The following is a 15,511-nucleotide window of genomic DNA, read 5'->3' on the forward strand; positions in this document are numbered from 1 at the left end:
CTTAAATTAATTCGTACCAGCACATAATTTCAAAATTTACAAACCAAGCTGACCCACCTTGATTTCATCCTCTTCTATAGCTTCTGAAGCTTGTTGGATCTCTCCTGGCTGGTTACCTGAATTGGAGTCCATGACCACCACCAAGAACTTTTTGGCCCTTGGTCTGTCTAATGCCTGATCAAACACTCCTTTTGCTGTCTCCAGCGCCTCTTTCAGATTTGGTACACCAATAGCACGAGGAAGACGCTCGATTAATTGTTTGAGTTCATCCATAGTCCGACCATCTTGGAACTCGACGTCCTCGTAGGAGGATAAACCGAATGTGACGACTGCATAACGAATGCGATCGTTGCCGTAGTAGGTGATGATAAAGTCAATGGCGTCTTTGATTTTCTGAAACGTTTCCTCTTTTCCAGCGGCATTGGAACTGATGGCAAAGGCCAAGTCTACCATCGGAATAGCTAAGAAAACACCAAATAATAGCGTCAATCAATGTGTGCAGTAAAAAAGGGAAAAATGTGTCTAGCTGTTGGAAGACGAAGTTGCGGATTTTAACGGCTGATTTGCAGTGAGGGGTGTGGCCCTGAGTTTACTCTACTTAGCTGGCGGATTTTTAGCGCTTTGAATTAAAACAAAAACCTTTGAGTTGAGTGACAAAGCCGCGAGAGGTTTGACTCCAAAGAAAACGCCTCTTCTGGCAGCAACCCTGATGTATCAAAGCTGATTAAACTCATCAGCAGCTACGAACGTGATTTTCATTAACAGTAACATTATTGCATTTTCCTAAGATGACAAATCAACCGCTTTGATTTCGTTACTTTACCTTTCATCATTTTGTCCATGATTCTCTGAGCAACGTTCACCGTCTTGTTCGTTATATATGCTAATATCAAGTTTTCCTTGTGAAGCGTAATCAACTCCAGCTCCCCCTTATCAGCCTGACTACCAAACGCAATTGGAATCACCTCGACGTCGCCCTCCCACAATGGAATAGCCATGCTCTGCACGTCCTTCCTGTTACTGGTAGACCTCTTGTCCATTATCACCACCAGTACGTTCTTAGCGCCCTCCCGGTCATATTCCCCAAACAACTCAGCAGCTTTCTTCAGGGCCTTATCCAAAGCAGCTCCGTCCGTGGCTCTAGCCTTAAGATCAAGATGTGCTTTAAGTTCAGCATCACTATCGAAGGTCCTGGAGAATCTCAGCTCAACTGAAGGTTCGTTTCCAAACACAATTAGACTGTAGTGAATCCTTTCCTTGCCATATTCATCCACCATCGTTTTGATGAGGTCTTTCATCTTTTGGAACTTCTCGTTTGCATTAGAGGAGAGACCGCTGATCGCGAAGATCAGGTTAACCATCGGGACCGCTGGAAGATCTGTTAGAAATCAAAGATGGCATCCGTTTTAATATTCACCCGGAAAGATACTTTCAATGTGTTCCACTTTATACGTAGATAGTGACAACACTTTTAAAGATTAGTTTAAGTTTTACGTACAATAGAATTCATCCTGGGGTTGTCAACAGGTCGCAACAAAGACTCAAGCGCATAAACAATCCCAACAGCTACTACAGCTAGGAAACATCAGTCAGTAATTCTAAATATTAGCAAGAGAAGACGCATACAACATAGAAGCCTTAGCCAAGTAACACGCGTTTAGGCCAACAAAACACTCACTCTTTATAGCTTTTCTGATTATTTCTTCTCCAAGTCTCTCTGGATCTTCATCTTTTCCAGCAATGACGATGAATTTCTTATTAGTTGTTGTTTTTTCAAGTTCAGATAGACTGACTTCGGAACCCACTGCAACAGGGACCACTTTGACATTCACATCTTCTAACAGCTTAGCTGCCTTCTTGACATCACCGGAATCACTGGCTGACTTTTTATCCATTATTACTATGAGAACCTTCTTAGCTCCGGGTCGAGGGGTAGCCTGTTTAAACATCATCTTTGCCTCCTCGAGAGCCTTCTTCAAGTCTGGTGCACCACTCAGGTTACTGGCCCCTTCTAAAGCCTTTCGTAGTTCTTCTGGGTTGGGCGAATCTTTAGTGAAACTCACCTCTTTATTGACTGTGCTGCCGAAGGTGAGTAGAGCATAGCGTATTTTGCTGGCCTCGTAACGTGTTGCGATGGAGTCTATGGCTTCTTTCATCAGAGTAAACGTTTTTTCTGCATCCTGGGCTGAAGCGCTGATTGCAAAGCCCAAATCTAAAAGAGGAACCGATGCTGTCTCTGAAAGATAAGAAAAATATAACAATGAACTTGGACTCTAAGTAACTGGATTCCCACTACAACCTTACACGTGGCACTCCGTCAACAGAGATCACACGGTTTTCTTACCATTCAGTGCCCTTCTTATAATATCCTTCGCAATGTTTTGAGCCGAGTCGCTGTCTGATGGTGTTAGCACATCCTCCTCTACAGCTGTCGTCTTCTCCAGCTCCCCTTTGTCCGCTCTATCAAGCCCAACTGGGATCACTCGGATGCCAGCTTCCCTCGCCACAGCCGCGGCATCTTCAGTGTCATCACTAGAACTGTCTGACTTGTTATCAATAATCACGACTAAAATCTTTTTGGCATTCGGTCGCCCTCCATTCTCCTCTGTGAACATGGCTGGGGACTCTTCCAGAGCTTTAGCCAAGTCAGAGCTTCCTGGAACTTCGCGGACAGTGTCCACCAGGCCCATGAACTGAGCATTGCTGTTTACCTGTCGGCTGAACTTGATAATGACTTTCAGTGTGCTTCCAAATGTACCCAGACTGTAGTGCATTTTATTGATTCCATACTTGCTGACAATATCCTTGATTATTTCGTTCGTTTTCTTGAGGTTGTCACCGGCTTTTAGAGCTGTAGCGCTAATAGCGAAGGCTAGATCCAATTCTGGAAGTTTTGGCTTGTCTGCAGATAAAAGAAAACAGTAAGAGCTCGAAACGAAGCACGAAAGTTGATTGATAACTACAAAATGTGAAATAAAATGAGTTTTCTACAAACATTCCACAAACATTGGACTTCTTATGAATTGGGGAGATCATTAAATGTTAATTTAACCCTTCACCACCTAACATCAGTAAGCATATTCTCCATACTGTTCTCTAAACATTTCCTAACGCGTTGACAAGGAAAATATAATGTGTGACTCAGGGGTGATAATGTAAGGAGAATTTAGATGCTGGTCACTCTTAGGGGTCGAGGGGTTAACACTCCACAACCTGACGTCTATACATTTAACATTGCTCAACAAGAAACAAATGTCTTACGAACGTTGATTAACAAAAAGATAAACAGATGCGATCGATTTTTGTTGCGCCTGGTCGTTGCAACGGATGCAGGTGATAGCTCTGACGCATTACTAGTTCACCGTCTAATAACAGTTTTTTTCTCACCAGAAATGTCATTTGTGGTATAAATCGATGGTAAAATTACGTTATTTGCTACAATTTATGAGAACCTGCACGTCAGACCGTTACTCCGGATGCAAATCACCGAATGTAAAAATGACATTCCACCAACCTTTCAACCCAATCTTCAGAATCACCTTTGCCACCTTGTATGGATTGCTATCCTTATCAGTCTCTATTAAATCATCCAACCACGGCGTGATCTTCTGCAACTCGTTTTCGTTGGCCTCGTTTCCAAGTGCCACTGGTATAACTCTGACGTCTTCCTGCTCCAGGATTCTGGCTTCTTTACTGACGTCACTGATATCACTCGTGGATCTCTTGTCTGTGATTACAACCAAAATCTTTCTGGCGTTTGAACGTCCCAATGAAACGAACTCCTTCAGAGAGGAACAAAATAAGTTACTGTGTGACAGACTTTCAGCTACAATGATTCATCGCGAAAGACTCGATAGAAGAAACCAAAATACAAAAAAACCGATCTGGGCTCCAAATAATTTAATCTTATATTTTCTAGGTCCCTTTCAAAGTCCCATACTCACCCTTCAAAGATCGAAAACTTCCAATCTTAGGGTGGTTCAGTGACATTTCTGACCGTTTTCGCGGAATTTACATAATCTGACGTTACCCTCAACAGATAGATTCTTTGTAAATTTTTTAAGACCAAACCAAAACTAATCACCCCAACAAATCAAAACCAAGATTAAAATACAGCGAGCCAATGAGAAAGGATATTATTGCACTTCCAAAACAGCCCCGTGATGCTTTGCGACACGTAATTCAACAGAATCTCCTGCGCAAACTCAGAACGGCTGTAAATTGTGTCCGACAAAATGATAGGGTAACGCAAGTTTCCTAGGCCAGTCGCAAACCCAGACAATGGCAAACTACTTACGAAACTCAACCAAAAATTGCTCTTTCTAGTTTGATTGTAGTGTACTAACTTTCATTGTTTGACTAAAAGGCAAACAAGTCACATAAAAATATAATGTCTTCTCTACTCTACCTGGTTCGTGAGTGTTAGGGCTTTAGAAAGTGATGCTCCACGACTATTACGAATTAAACGGATAAAACTCATTAAGTTTTCGTCCGAGTCAAAGATGTTGCTTAAGCGAAGTTCGGGCCGCGGTATATCTCCGTAGACTATGACCGAGTACTTAAGGTCTCCTCTGCCGTACTTGTCAATCATGGCAATGATGATCTCTTTCATCTGACGGAAGTTTTCTATGTAATCCACCTGTGCAGTGGCGCTGATTGCAAAAATAATGTCAGTCTCAGGTACGTCCAATATTTCTAAGAAAAAAAAAAGAAACATCTTTTGTTAGTTTTGTAAACGGATAGACGTAGTGCATTGATGGTTCACACTTTTCTGCTGTTAACGCATCCACTTTGTGAGATGAAGCAAGATGGCCCCAGAAGCCTCAGCAAGGTCATTCGCGATCTCGTCCTACTCACCCACCAACTCCCTTCCCCCTACACATCAGGTTGCACGTTTCTTAGTCTTCCATCCACATCAGCCTCGATTATGTTGAGGCTTGGGAGAGAAGGCCACGTGAGGCTTGGGAGAGAAGGCCACGTGAGGCTTGGGAGAGAAGGCCACGTTTTAACAGTAGTTAGGAAGAATCGGCTCCTTGTTCACGCAGCAAAATTAACTGTGGTTTGTAACTTTATCCCAAATGATGCAAAGAAGTGTGTTATAATTGTTATTAAAGTAAAACTAGCTAGCCAGGAGAACTTTTACAAATTCGAGGTTTTTCCTATTCAAGAAAAAAGGTGAATTTGAAGATATTTTTCCTAAAGTGAAGAGATAGGAAGTGGTAGAGTACGTCATATCTTGGATTCCATGCCATTCACATTGCACGTGATTAATAATCATTTACCCATGGTCACTTTGGTCATGATCTTCTCTGCAAGCTTCACAGGATCTGTGGTCTTCTCTGCTGTCACCACATATCCCTCAGCGGACGTAATGTTCTTCAGTTCATTTAAACTGGCATCAGTACCGACGGCAACCGGCACAACTTTGATGTCATCTTCCTTAAGAGGCTTGAGGGCGACTTCAATCTTCTCATAATTATTAGAAGATTTCTTGTCCATGATGACCACTAACACCTTCTTGGCATTCGGGCGGGGCGAAGCCTGGTCGAATAATTTCCTGGCTTCTGATAAAGCTCGCTCGAGGTCGGGTTCGCCAGAAGGACGTGAGATGGAGTCAAAATACGTTTTTATCTGAGAGAGAATACAAGAAATACTCATGTCGTGTTATTCAAAAGTCAATTTTCGTGATGAAATCGAGAGAAGTCAGGGAAATGTTTGGTAATTCAAATCTGAAAAAAACTACTTCTAAAAACATCGAAGTGATTCAGCTAATTTCAGTTTGCACTCAAGAAGATTTCATCTATTCCTTTAAGTGTACGCAAGAGGACTTGATTGTGCGAAAGAAGAACCAATAACTTCACAGATAGAAAAAAAACGTCAAGTTTTGACACAAAATTATGAAGCATGTGTCTGTGGTTATTATTCGTGGAGAAGTTGGGCAGGTCCTGTCTTTGTGACTGGTTAATTTGGACAAATACTCCAATCAAAGCTACTGAAAACCACCCAATTACAGAAGAGCATCAACCTTCATACGGTGATGTCTAACTAGTCGACAATGTATTCTCATGAAGACCAGCAGTCCAAACGTTGAGACGTGCAGTAAGTCTTACAAGTATAAACTAAAAGAGTGGATAGCACTGAAGGAGCGCTCTGATAGGTCACTCAAACTCCGAATATCCTTACTAAGGAACTTACTGTTTAAGACTCGCTCTACTAGTTTCTCCACAATTTTCTCGGGTGAGGTCGAATCGGTTGTGTTGACCACGTCACCCTCAACATCAGTAATCCTCTCCAGCTCTCCATCGCTTCCATCTCCAAGTGCAATGCCAATAACGCGGATGCCGTTTTCGTCGAGTCTTTGTGCTGCTTTCTTCACTTCCTGTTCCAGACTATCTGACTTCTCGTCTGTGATGACCACTAAGACTTTCATAGCATTCTTTCGGGCACCATTGGAATCCTTGAAAAGCTCTTTCGCTCCGTGCAGGGCTTTATCAAGAGACGCCCTTGCTACGTTTTGTGGTATGTTGTCTATGGTGCTCATCAAGACCTTGTCTCCCCTTGCTGCATCATTAAAGCTGACACGAATGGTTGGGGTCGATCCAAATGTCAGAACACTGTAAGCGATCCTCTGAGAACCGTACTTCTCAACGAAGGTTTTGATGACTTCTTGCACTTTCTGGAAATGTTCTCTGGAATTTGTTGCTGTTGCACTGATAGCAAATCCCATATCAACAAGTGGAATATCTGGCTCACCTAGAGAAAAGCAGCGGAAACATTAGGTACTTTTCAGATATGAAGAGTTAAGTCCTCGTGAAAAACAAATCAAAATACATGGTACTGCCATTATTTGTATTGAACTAAATACAAAGCTCAGCTGTAAGAGTCAACCTGACCTTACTCTAGTGTAAACTTGACGTATATTTAAACTTGAATAGTTTTTGCTTTAAGTCACAAGTCTCGACATTTAAAAAATTAACAGTGGTTAAGCGTGTTCTGTACTCTTGACAACGTCAAGACCTTTGTCCTCACGGTGGTCAAAATGTTGAGGCGTAGCCGAGTGAGTCCACATTAAATTTTGATGCGTTGCCTGAACTCTTATCGACGACGGCAAATTGGCCAGTCAGATCGAAACATCACTGCCAATTCCGGTAAAAATGTCCTTTGACAGTTCCTGAAAAGGTCAAGAATTGTCGACAAATGTATACAAGCGCTTTTTTATGCACTTTACGAAAGCCCAAAAGGGATTTCAGACTTCAGACTGACTGGATCTGGCCTGATGTCCCTCCCCAGCTTTCGCAATTTTGTCGTACCGATAAAAACAATTGTTATTCTTTTACTCACTGTCTGTAACTTTCTGCGTTATCTCCTCGGCAATAGCTTTTGTATCACTGGTTTCATTTGCTTTTACAACATTCTGCTTGTTCGTGGTGGTGGCTGAGGTTTCATCTGGATCTGCCTGACCTCCGAACATCAGTGGAATGACCTTGATACCATTCTCTTCCAATTTACTGGCTGTCTCTTTCACGTCGCCCATACTGCTCCCCGATTTTGCATCCATTACTAGCAATAGAACCTTCTTGGAGTCTGGACGGCCGTCCCGAAACACGCCTCTGGCCGTCTCTAGCGCAGCGGAAAGCGATGAGCTTCCACTAGGTCTTTGCAGGCCCTGTATGGCTGACTTCAAGGCAGCTTCATCCAACTGTTGTGTAAACCGTATTCTTATGCTAGGAACTCGACCAAACAGTATGACGCTGTAGTAGACCCTCTGAACACCGTACGCATCAATCAGCTCCTGGACCACTCCTTTGATTTTAGCGAGATTGGAATTAGCATTTGATGAGATGGTGCTGATGGCGAGTACAAGGTCCACTTGAGGCACAGCTGGCAAATCTTCAGTTAATAAGGTAAAAACATACATTAGGGATGCATTCCATTTATCATATAAACACCAATAAAATACCACTTGAGCTCTCGCGCGAAAATTTGCTATCTTCACACGTGCAAATAACACTGTTACTACGGTTATATTATAAATCGCGCCGTTCGCAGCAAAGGTGAAATGGTTTGGTTTTTCACTGATGTTTATGTAATAAATAGAATATTACATGGCCGCTTGAGGATACGAAATTTCCCTTGACTCGAAGAGACATTCGGAATCTCCTCGTGGCCATGAAATATGCTCTATTCAATTTCCTTAACGGTCTCTTGAACAAAATATTAATCACACCAAACATTCCACTCATTTAGACAGGAAAGTGAAATACTTAACGACTTTTTCTTACTTCGTCATCGCTTCTGCATCGTGGAGTTCAACGATTTTGCAGGTAATGAGAACAGCAATATTTATATGGACAGAGATCTGGCTGTTCAAGCAGGGGACAAATTTAAATAGCAGAGTAGGAGAGGAAGTGCAAATGACACGCCGAGATGAGAATCACCTCAACTGGGGCCTGATGTCTAAACGTCAGTCACTGTCGACAACAACCTTCTTAGCTAGAATTACTCACAGCCGCTGCATAACGTCCCCCTTCGAGCATGACTCCTAGATTCAAACCCTTTATTAAAATTTGAAATACCTTTCAAAACCATCTCCATTATCTGTTCCGCAGTTACGTCTGGATCTAATTCCCTCTCTGTCTTGATGACGTAACCGCGATTGGATGTAACTCTTTCCAGTTCTTTGGGGTCTGCTGATACACCAACCGCTACGGGGATAATTTTAACACCTTCCTCCGCTAGCGGAATGAACGCCTGTTTCACATCTTCGGGACGACTCGTGGATTTCTTATCAGTTATGACAACAATAACTTTCAGGGCATCAGGACGTTTTGGTTCAGTCTCGAACAATTTCCTCGCCTCCTCTAAAGCCTTTTGTAAGTTAGGATCTCCAAAAGAACGAGCGGTATTCTCTATCATATCTTTTAAAGAGTTGATGTCAGAAAGCTCTCGGCTAAAGCTCAGTTTGCGAGTGGCGTCTCGGCCAAACGTTACAAGACCGTAGCGGATTCTACCAGTGACCCCATACTCGTCAACAATGGCGTTAATAGTCTCCTTCATACGCTGGAAAGTGTCCGTGGCTGATGCAGCATAGGCACTAATAACAAATCCTAAATCGATTTTGGGAGTTCGAAGTTCATCTAAAAGATCCAATAACACAAGAAAGAGAGACGGTGACTTCAGGAAAGCATACTGTCATCAAATATGTACAATAAATACTAATAAACAGAGATGGCGAATATTTTTCCCGAGCACAGGAAAATCCTGAGTTCCTCAAAACGTCCAAATCCCGGGGCCGAATGTTCTGTCAACTAACTCACGGAGAACTCGCTGAGAAGATAGGCCATAAATTTGGCGACAAGCGCCTTTATTACTGTTTGGGCAGAAAAGTAAATGTGGGGTCTACAAGGACTATAAATATAGGTGCAACTAACCGTTTAGAATGTTTCGGACAATCTTATTTGAGATGTGCCTGGGTTTGTCTGTTGTCCTCGGCTTGATAATATCTTCACTGATGGACACAATCACCTCCACTTCATTTAAGTTGTCCTCGTCACCAAGTGGAACTGCAATGACACGGATTCCTGCAGTCTTCAGCTGTCTGGAAGACTTCACGACCCCTTTATTGCTGCTGTCTGACTCCCTGTCGTTCATGACTATCAGAATCTTCTCTGCATCCTCCCTTCCACCTTCACCTGGGCTGAACAACAACTTAGCCACACTAAGAGCTTCATCTAATGCAGCTTCCCTGGATGGCTTACCGATTCCATCAATCAACTCCTTAAGAGTGCTTGAACTTGTCATTTTGTGGCTAAATTGCAAATCCTTTGTAGGGGGATCTCCGAATGTCATCACAGCGTAATGCACCCTACCATGGACACCAAATCTATCCACAAATTCCCTCACTGTGTCTTTCATTTTCATGAAGTTGGCATCTGACTGGAGGGCTGTGGCGCTGATGGCAAACGCTATGTCCATTTTCGGAACATTGAAATCTGCAGAATAGAAAAGGTCAAGAATAAAAAGCCATGATAACGATTGCAAGTGAATAAATCCATCCCTGCATGACGAGAAAGAGACTAACACAAAGCAATACAATAAAAGTCTGTTTGAGTCTCATAAACATCACTGACCTTCCAAAACCTTTTCCATGATCTCCTTAGCGACTTGATCAGTATCGCTGGTGTCTCTCACGTCAATCAAATTGTCTTCCTCAGACGTTGTAGCCTCGATTTCATCCGGTGCAGCCTCTCGCCCAAAGGCTACTGGGATCACTTTGACACCAGCCCTCCAAAGAGACTCAGCGGACAATTTGACGTCATCGAGACGATTGTCAGACCGTTTGTCCATCACAAGAACCAACACTCTCTTAGCATTTGGTCGAGGAGAAGCATCGAAGATCCTTTGAGCTCGATTAAGTGTATTTATGACGCTTGCACCACCTGGATTTCGTTCAGTTCGTTGTAGGATTCCTCTCAGTTGTTCGTCGTTCACAGGTCGCGTAAAGGTCACTCTTACAGCCGGTGAAGTTCCGAACACGACGAAGCTGTATTGGATTTTACCGATGCCATATTTGGTGATGACCCAGTCGATGATGTCCTTCATTTTCCGGAAGTGTTCCACTGAATCCAAGGCATCACGGGCACTTATGGCAAACAACAAATCTAGATCACGTACCTGAGGGATGGCTGAAAAGAAACAAAAACAGAAAGTTATGAAATAGCTATACCATGATGTGTTCCTCTTGGAAAATGAAGTTGAAATTGGTTCAGGTAGCTATCGTGGGCCACTCCTCTCCATCCCGAACCAATTCTTTAATTTTTTAGGTGTATTTACGTCTCATAAATATTTTCCTATCCTAAAAAATTATCTCATGGTTTGATCCATATCATATAAAAGTTTATTCAAAAATTGAATCAAAATTTTGCTTTGATCTGAATATTTCTTTAAACCTCATCAAAAATATAATTGACGGAATAATTTCTGTTATTCATGGTTTAGATAAGTAAGTGACACCCACCTTCCAACACCTTCTCCATGATTTTTTCTCCTATTTTATCCGGTTCTTCATCTTTCTCAACACTCAAAGGTGTCTGCTTGTCAGGTATCATTTTCTCCAACTGTTTGTTGTGTGCTTCGCCACCTACAGCTACTGCAACCATTGTTACTCCGTCTTCCTCCAGCGGTTTAGCAGCCTGCTTTATGTCATCGGACGTTGATGACGATTTAGCATCAGTAACTACAACCAGCACTTTAGTCGCTTTAGGTCGGCTAGAATCCTGCTCAAACACCTTCTTTGCTTCTTGCAACAGTTTCTCGAGATTTGGTAATCCAGAAGGTTGCGACATCTTGTCAATATTCCTGGTAAGTTTTTCAACATCTTGACGATCCTCAGAGAGTCCGAGAACGAGCTTTGCGGAGTCACCATATATAACTACACCATACCGTACGCGATCTGGGTCGTACATTTGTATAATATTCTTCAGGGCATTTCTCATCACCTCAAAAGTCTTCACTCTATCAGTACCCGCCGTATTGATAGCAAAGACGACATCAAGGTTGGGTGTTTCTGGATAATCTATAATGACAAAAAGGTAACGCATCTACGTAGTGAAAAAAAAGAAAAAGAAACTAACACACAAATACTACATATTAAATCATTCAAATGCTTCTGAAGAGGACAGTGTTTTCAGGTGAACAGAAACGAACGCTTATGTGAAATAAGGAGATTTAACTAGTAAACTGCAGAAAAGGAGCTTGAAATATTCGGGCTTTGACGAGATTCTAACCTGTGCCCATTTTGGGCACTATTACCATTTAGGGTACGAGCCACATATTGGGAATCTTTAATACGTGGTTTCAGTTTGAGTATTGGTCCGGCCCTGGCCAGACCAATACTCATGGTCTTAAAATAAGTGAGGAGAATTTTCTATCTTTCTATAATCAAGAAATGAATAGATATTCTAGTCTTCTCGGATAAGGACGAATAAACCGTAGGCCCCGTCTCCTGCAGGGTTAGGGGTAGGAGACGTTAATTTCCCACACACGAGATTATTGTGTGGTGGATGTCCTCCCCTGGGTGGGATGGGTGGGTGTTGGCCCTGAAAAGCCCCTATGGGTCAATTAACCTATATATGTCTGTATGTGAATATGAAGTGTGCCACGTCAAATAAGCTCCTTAATACATTGACAATGATATTAACTTTTCTTTTTCCCACCTCGACTGCAACTTACCTTTCAGAGCCTTCTCCATGATGGCATGGGCGGTTTTCTTGGCGCCGTCAGTGTTGTTAGCCTCGATGACTCCACCCTCTTCAGGCGTCAAAATGTCAAGTTCATCCTTATCAGACTCTTCCCCGAGAGCAACAGCAATAACCTTAATGCCCACGGGCTGCAGCTTGAAAACTTCCTTCTTGAGATCCTCTCCCCTGCTTTCGGAGTCCTTGTCTGCTATGACAACTAGAACCTTCCTCGCATGAGGGCGGACTTTACCTGCAGCGTCAAACTGCTTGGTGGCCTCCCGCAGCACATCAACCAACGCTGCACCACGATTGTTCTTGGAAATGGATTCTGCGATGATCAAAATGAAATGAATTTCACCCATGACATTAGAACTGCTACCTCGAGATCCAGAACTCAAGACTTCAACCACAAGATACAGTATCTTAACCAATTTATTATATGAACGACCAATAACTACAAGTGTTACTTTTCCCAGTACAACAAGACGAAAAGGGATGTTAGTGAACTAGGATTGGTCGTGCAGATGGCGCAACTTTTGACACAGAGCGAAATTTCGTGTTAAATTTGCCACTCAATGAAAGACGATCTCTCATACAAATATAAAAAGCTCCTAAACAAGACCCCGGGAACAGTTGACAACACAAGGCGCTTTCAAAGTCTAACTGGACCTGAAGTAATATCAGTTTAAATTTTTTTTGCAAATTAAAAGCCTTGTAATAAAATGTTACGTTTACAAAGTACGGGTATCAAACTTGTTAGCAGCACATACTGATGAACTGTTTTAAATCCTCGTCAGAAGGAAGCATACGATCGAATGGCAGGACAGTGGTTGGTGGGTCGCCATATGTGATGACACTGTAGTGGATTCGACTTGAGCCAAACTTTTGCACGATTGACCGGATGATGTCCTTCATCCTCGCAAAGTTTGTCACGTCATCCACAGCTCTGGCGCTGACGGCAAATACTAAGTTCATCTCCGGTATCTTGGGAACATCTAAAGGAAATTAAAGGATATAAAACACCATAATAGTTCAGTAAGTTTTAGAAGTGAGTTTCCAACAGGAACCATACTTGCATTCTTTAAAACAGATCGAATTGTCAAGGTGATACTTGAAGAGCGTACGTTTGTCTATCTAGAAAATCAAATGGTTGCTTTATAATTCCCTTTGATACTCAAGGCTGTAACAAAATTCTCGAAGGTGATTGGTTATCGGAAGGGCGTTTTGAGAAATTATAGGAACACTTAAGAGAGCAGTTAACGCTTTCCCTCACGTCATGCGCGCGCGCTGATAGACGGACTATTTGGTTTATTTCCTTGTGAATAAAATTCAACAGTTAACTTTTATTTCTGAATAAGTTAGAACATTTCGTTTCTCAAATTTGTCTGTCGTCCAGTGTCTGTAGTCATACCCGTGATTGAAAAATCGGTGTCACAATCATGCGATTTCTTTGATCACTTGCATAATTACAAACAGAATAAGACGCCACTCGGTCCTATTTCCAATATCGTGTAGACGCAACGGGTAAGTGGTGATGTAGCGATTTACGAAGAATTTGTTTGTTACGACTACAACCCCAAGGTGTTAAGGATGGTAATTACCAAAAACACAGAGTGCGAGTACCTGTCACAATCTTCAGCAAAATAACCTCGGCAGTTTCAGCAGGATCATCGCCTTCGTCGATATCTACAAGGTTCTCTTTGTTGGGTGTGGTTGCAGAGAGTTCTTTCATGTCGGCCTGTTTTCCAAGGGCGACTGGAATAACTTTGATGTCGTCTTCTTCCAAGAACTTGGCCTGTGCCTGAACGTCTCTAAGAGAACTGCTAGACTTTAAATCAGAAATCACCACAAGCACCTTCTTCGCATGAGGGCGGCCTTGCGTTTCGAAGAATTTCTTGGCTTCTGCAAGAGCATTATCTAATAAAGCTCCTGAAGGTTTTTGAGCCGCATCAACTAAATTCATCAAGGCTTTATCGTCCAAGGAAGCTGCATTGTAGGAAATTCTTATAATCGGTCTGTTTCCGAATGTTAAAACAGCATACCGAAGACTGGATGTCCCATACTGATCAATCATGGCCTTGATGATATCTTTCATCTGCTGGAAGTTGTCTCTGTCTTTTACGGCGTTAGCACTAAGAGCAAATAGGAGGTCTGTTTCTGGAATGGTGGGTAGATCTACTTGGAATAAAGCAGACATTCGTTGTCGAGTTAGGGCAAAAGGAGCAGGTGAAGAGACCAGAAGGTGCGGATAAAGAAAATTAAGGAAGAAAAGGAACAGAAGGAAAAAGGGGTATAATGAAAGGAGATGAATAGGATGTAAGACGAACAGGAGAAGCAGGACAACGACGGACAGAAGCAGCGAAAAAGAGGAACCTGAGAAGAAAAATGCAAAGAGGAGACAAGTAAGGTATAAGTAACAGGAAGTAAGACAAGGATGAAAAGAAATAAGAAGGAGAAATAAGAGAAGAAGCAGGACAAAAAAAGAGAAGATGGAATTGGAAAAGGAGAAGGATAATGAGAAAAAGAAAGAACCAAAAGGCTGGGAGGGCGATACAAAGGAATGGGAAAAGAGGAAAAATCGCGGAAGGAGTGGTTAGAGGATATGGAAGACACTCTGTGGTAAGACCAAGTAAAACCAATACTTAAGCAGAATTCTCACCCTCGTGGATCATCATGATGACTCCTTCACCCACGCTTGACGAATCAGCATCCTTGTCTGTGTTAATGACGTTTTTCTTGTTTCCTGTTATAATCTCAAGTTCCTCGTCATCGACATTGGGCCCAACACCTACAGGTATGACTTGAATGTCGTCATCTTTCAAGACCTTTGCCGCTTCCTTAATTTCACTGCTATTATTGGAAGACTCGTTATCGATGATGACAGCGAGGACTTTTCTAGCACCAGGTCGGGGGGTCGCTTGGTCAAACATTGTCTTTGCTTCCTCTAAGGCCTCCCGCAAGTCAGGCTCTCCACGGAGTCTCTGTGGCAAATCCAGGGATGCTAACAATGTCATCTCGTCAGGAAAAGTTCGCGAGAAAGGAATATATGTTGTCACTGAGTCGCCAAACAGGATGACTCCATATCTTATGCTAACTAACCCATATGAGTTAACAATATGCTTGACCACATTTTTCATATTTTCGTATGTCTGGTCGGCTCCGGTGTCTGTGGCACTGATGGCAAATCCTAAGTCTACCATTGGTATTGGCATAGAATCTGTTAAAAATAAAGAAAACAAAAAGATTTTGGCACCATGTAATGGAGGTATAGT

General features: G+C 42.4%; 1 protein-coding gene across 1 annotated transcript in view; it reads right to left on the reverse strand.

Annotated features, from left to right (window-relative positions):
• The window catches only part of LOC111328603 (uncharacterized), a 115,291-nt gene that overhangs the window by 41,017 nt on the left and 58,763 nt on the right, over positions 1-15,511 (reverse strand). Inside the window, 17 exon segments of the mRNA XM_088729313.1 lie at positions 58-461; positions 824-1,378; positions 1,679-2,236; positions 2,345-2,902; positions 3,515-3,782; positions 4,409-4,695; positions 5,283-5,742; positions 6,095-6,753; positions 7,342-7,890; positions 8,577-9,137; positions 9,432-9,992; positions 10,131-10,685; positions 11,018-11,575; positions 12,232-12,567; positions 13,010-13,234; positions 13,863-14,414; positions 14,899-15,456. Of these exon segments, the coding sequence (XP_088585439.1) occupies positions 58-461; positions 824-1,378; positions 1,679-2,236; positions 2,345-2,902; positions 3,515-3,782; positions 4,409-4,695; positions 5,283-5,742; positions 6,095-6,753; positions 7,342-7,890; positions 8,577-9,137; positions 9,432-9,992; positions 10,131-10,685; positions 11,018-11,575; positions 12,232-12,567; positions 13,010-13,234; positions 13,863-14,414; positions 14,899-15,456 (8,204 nt within the window).

The sequence above is a fragment of the Stylophora pistillata genome, chromosome 8 (genome assembly GCF_964205215.1).
Source record: "Stylophora pistillata chromosome 8, jaStyPist1.2, whole genome shotgun sequence".
Lineage (NCBI taxonomy): Eukaryota > Metazoa > Cnidaria > Anthozoa > Scleractinia > Pocilloporidae > Stylophora > Stylophora pistillata.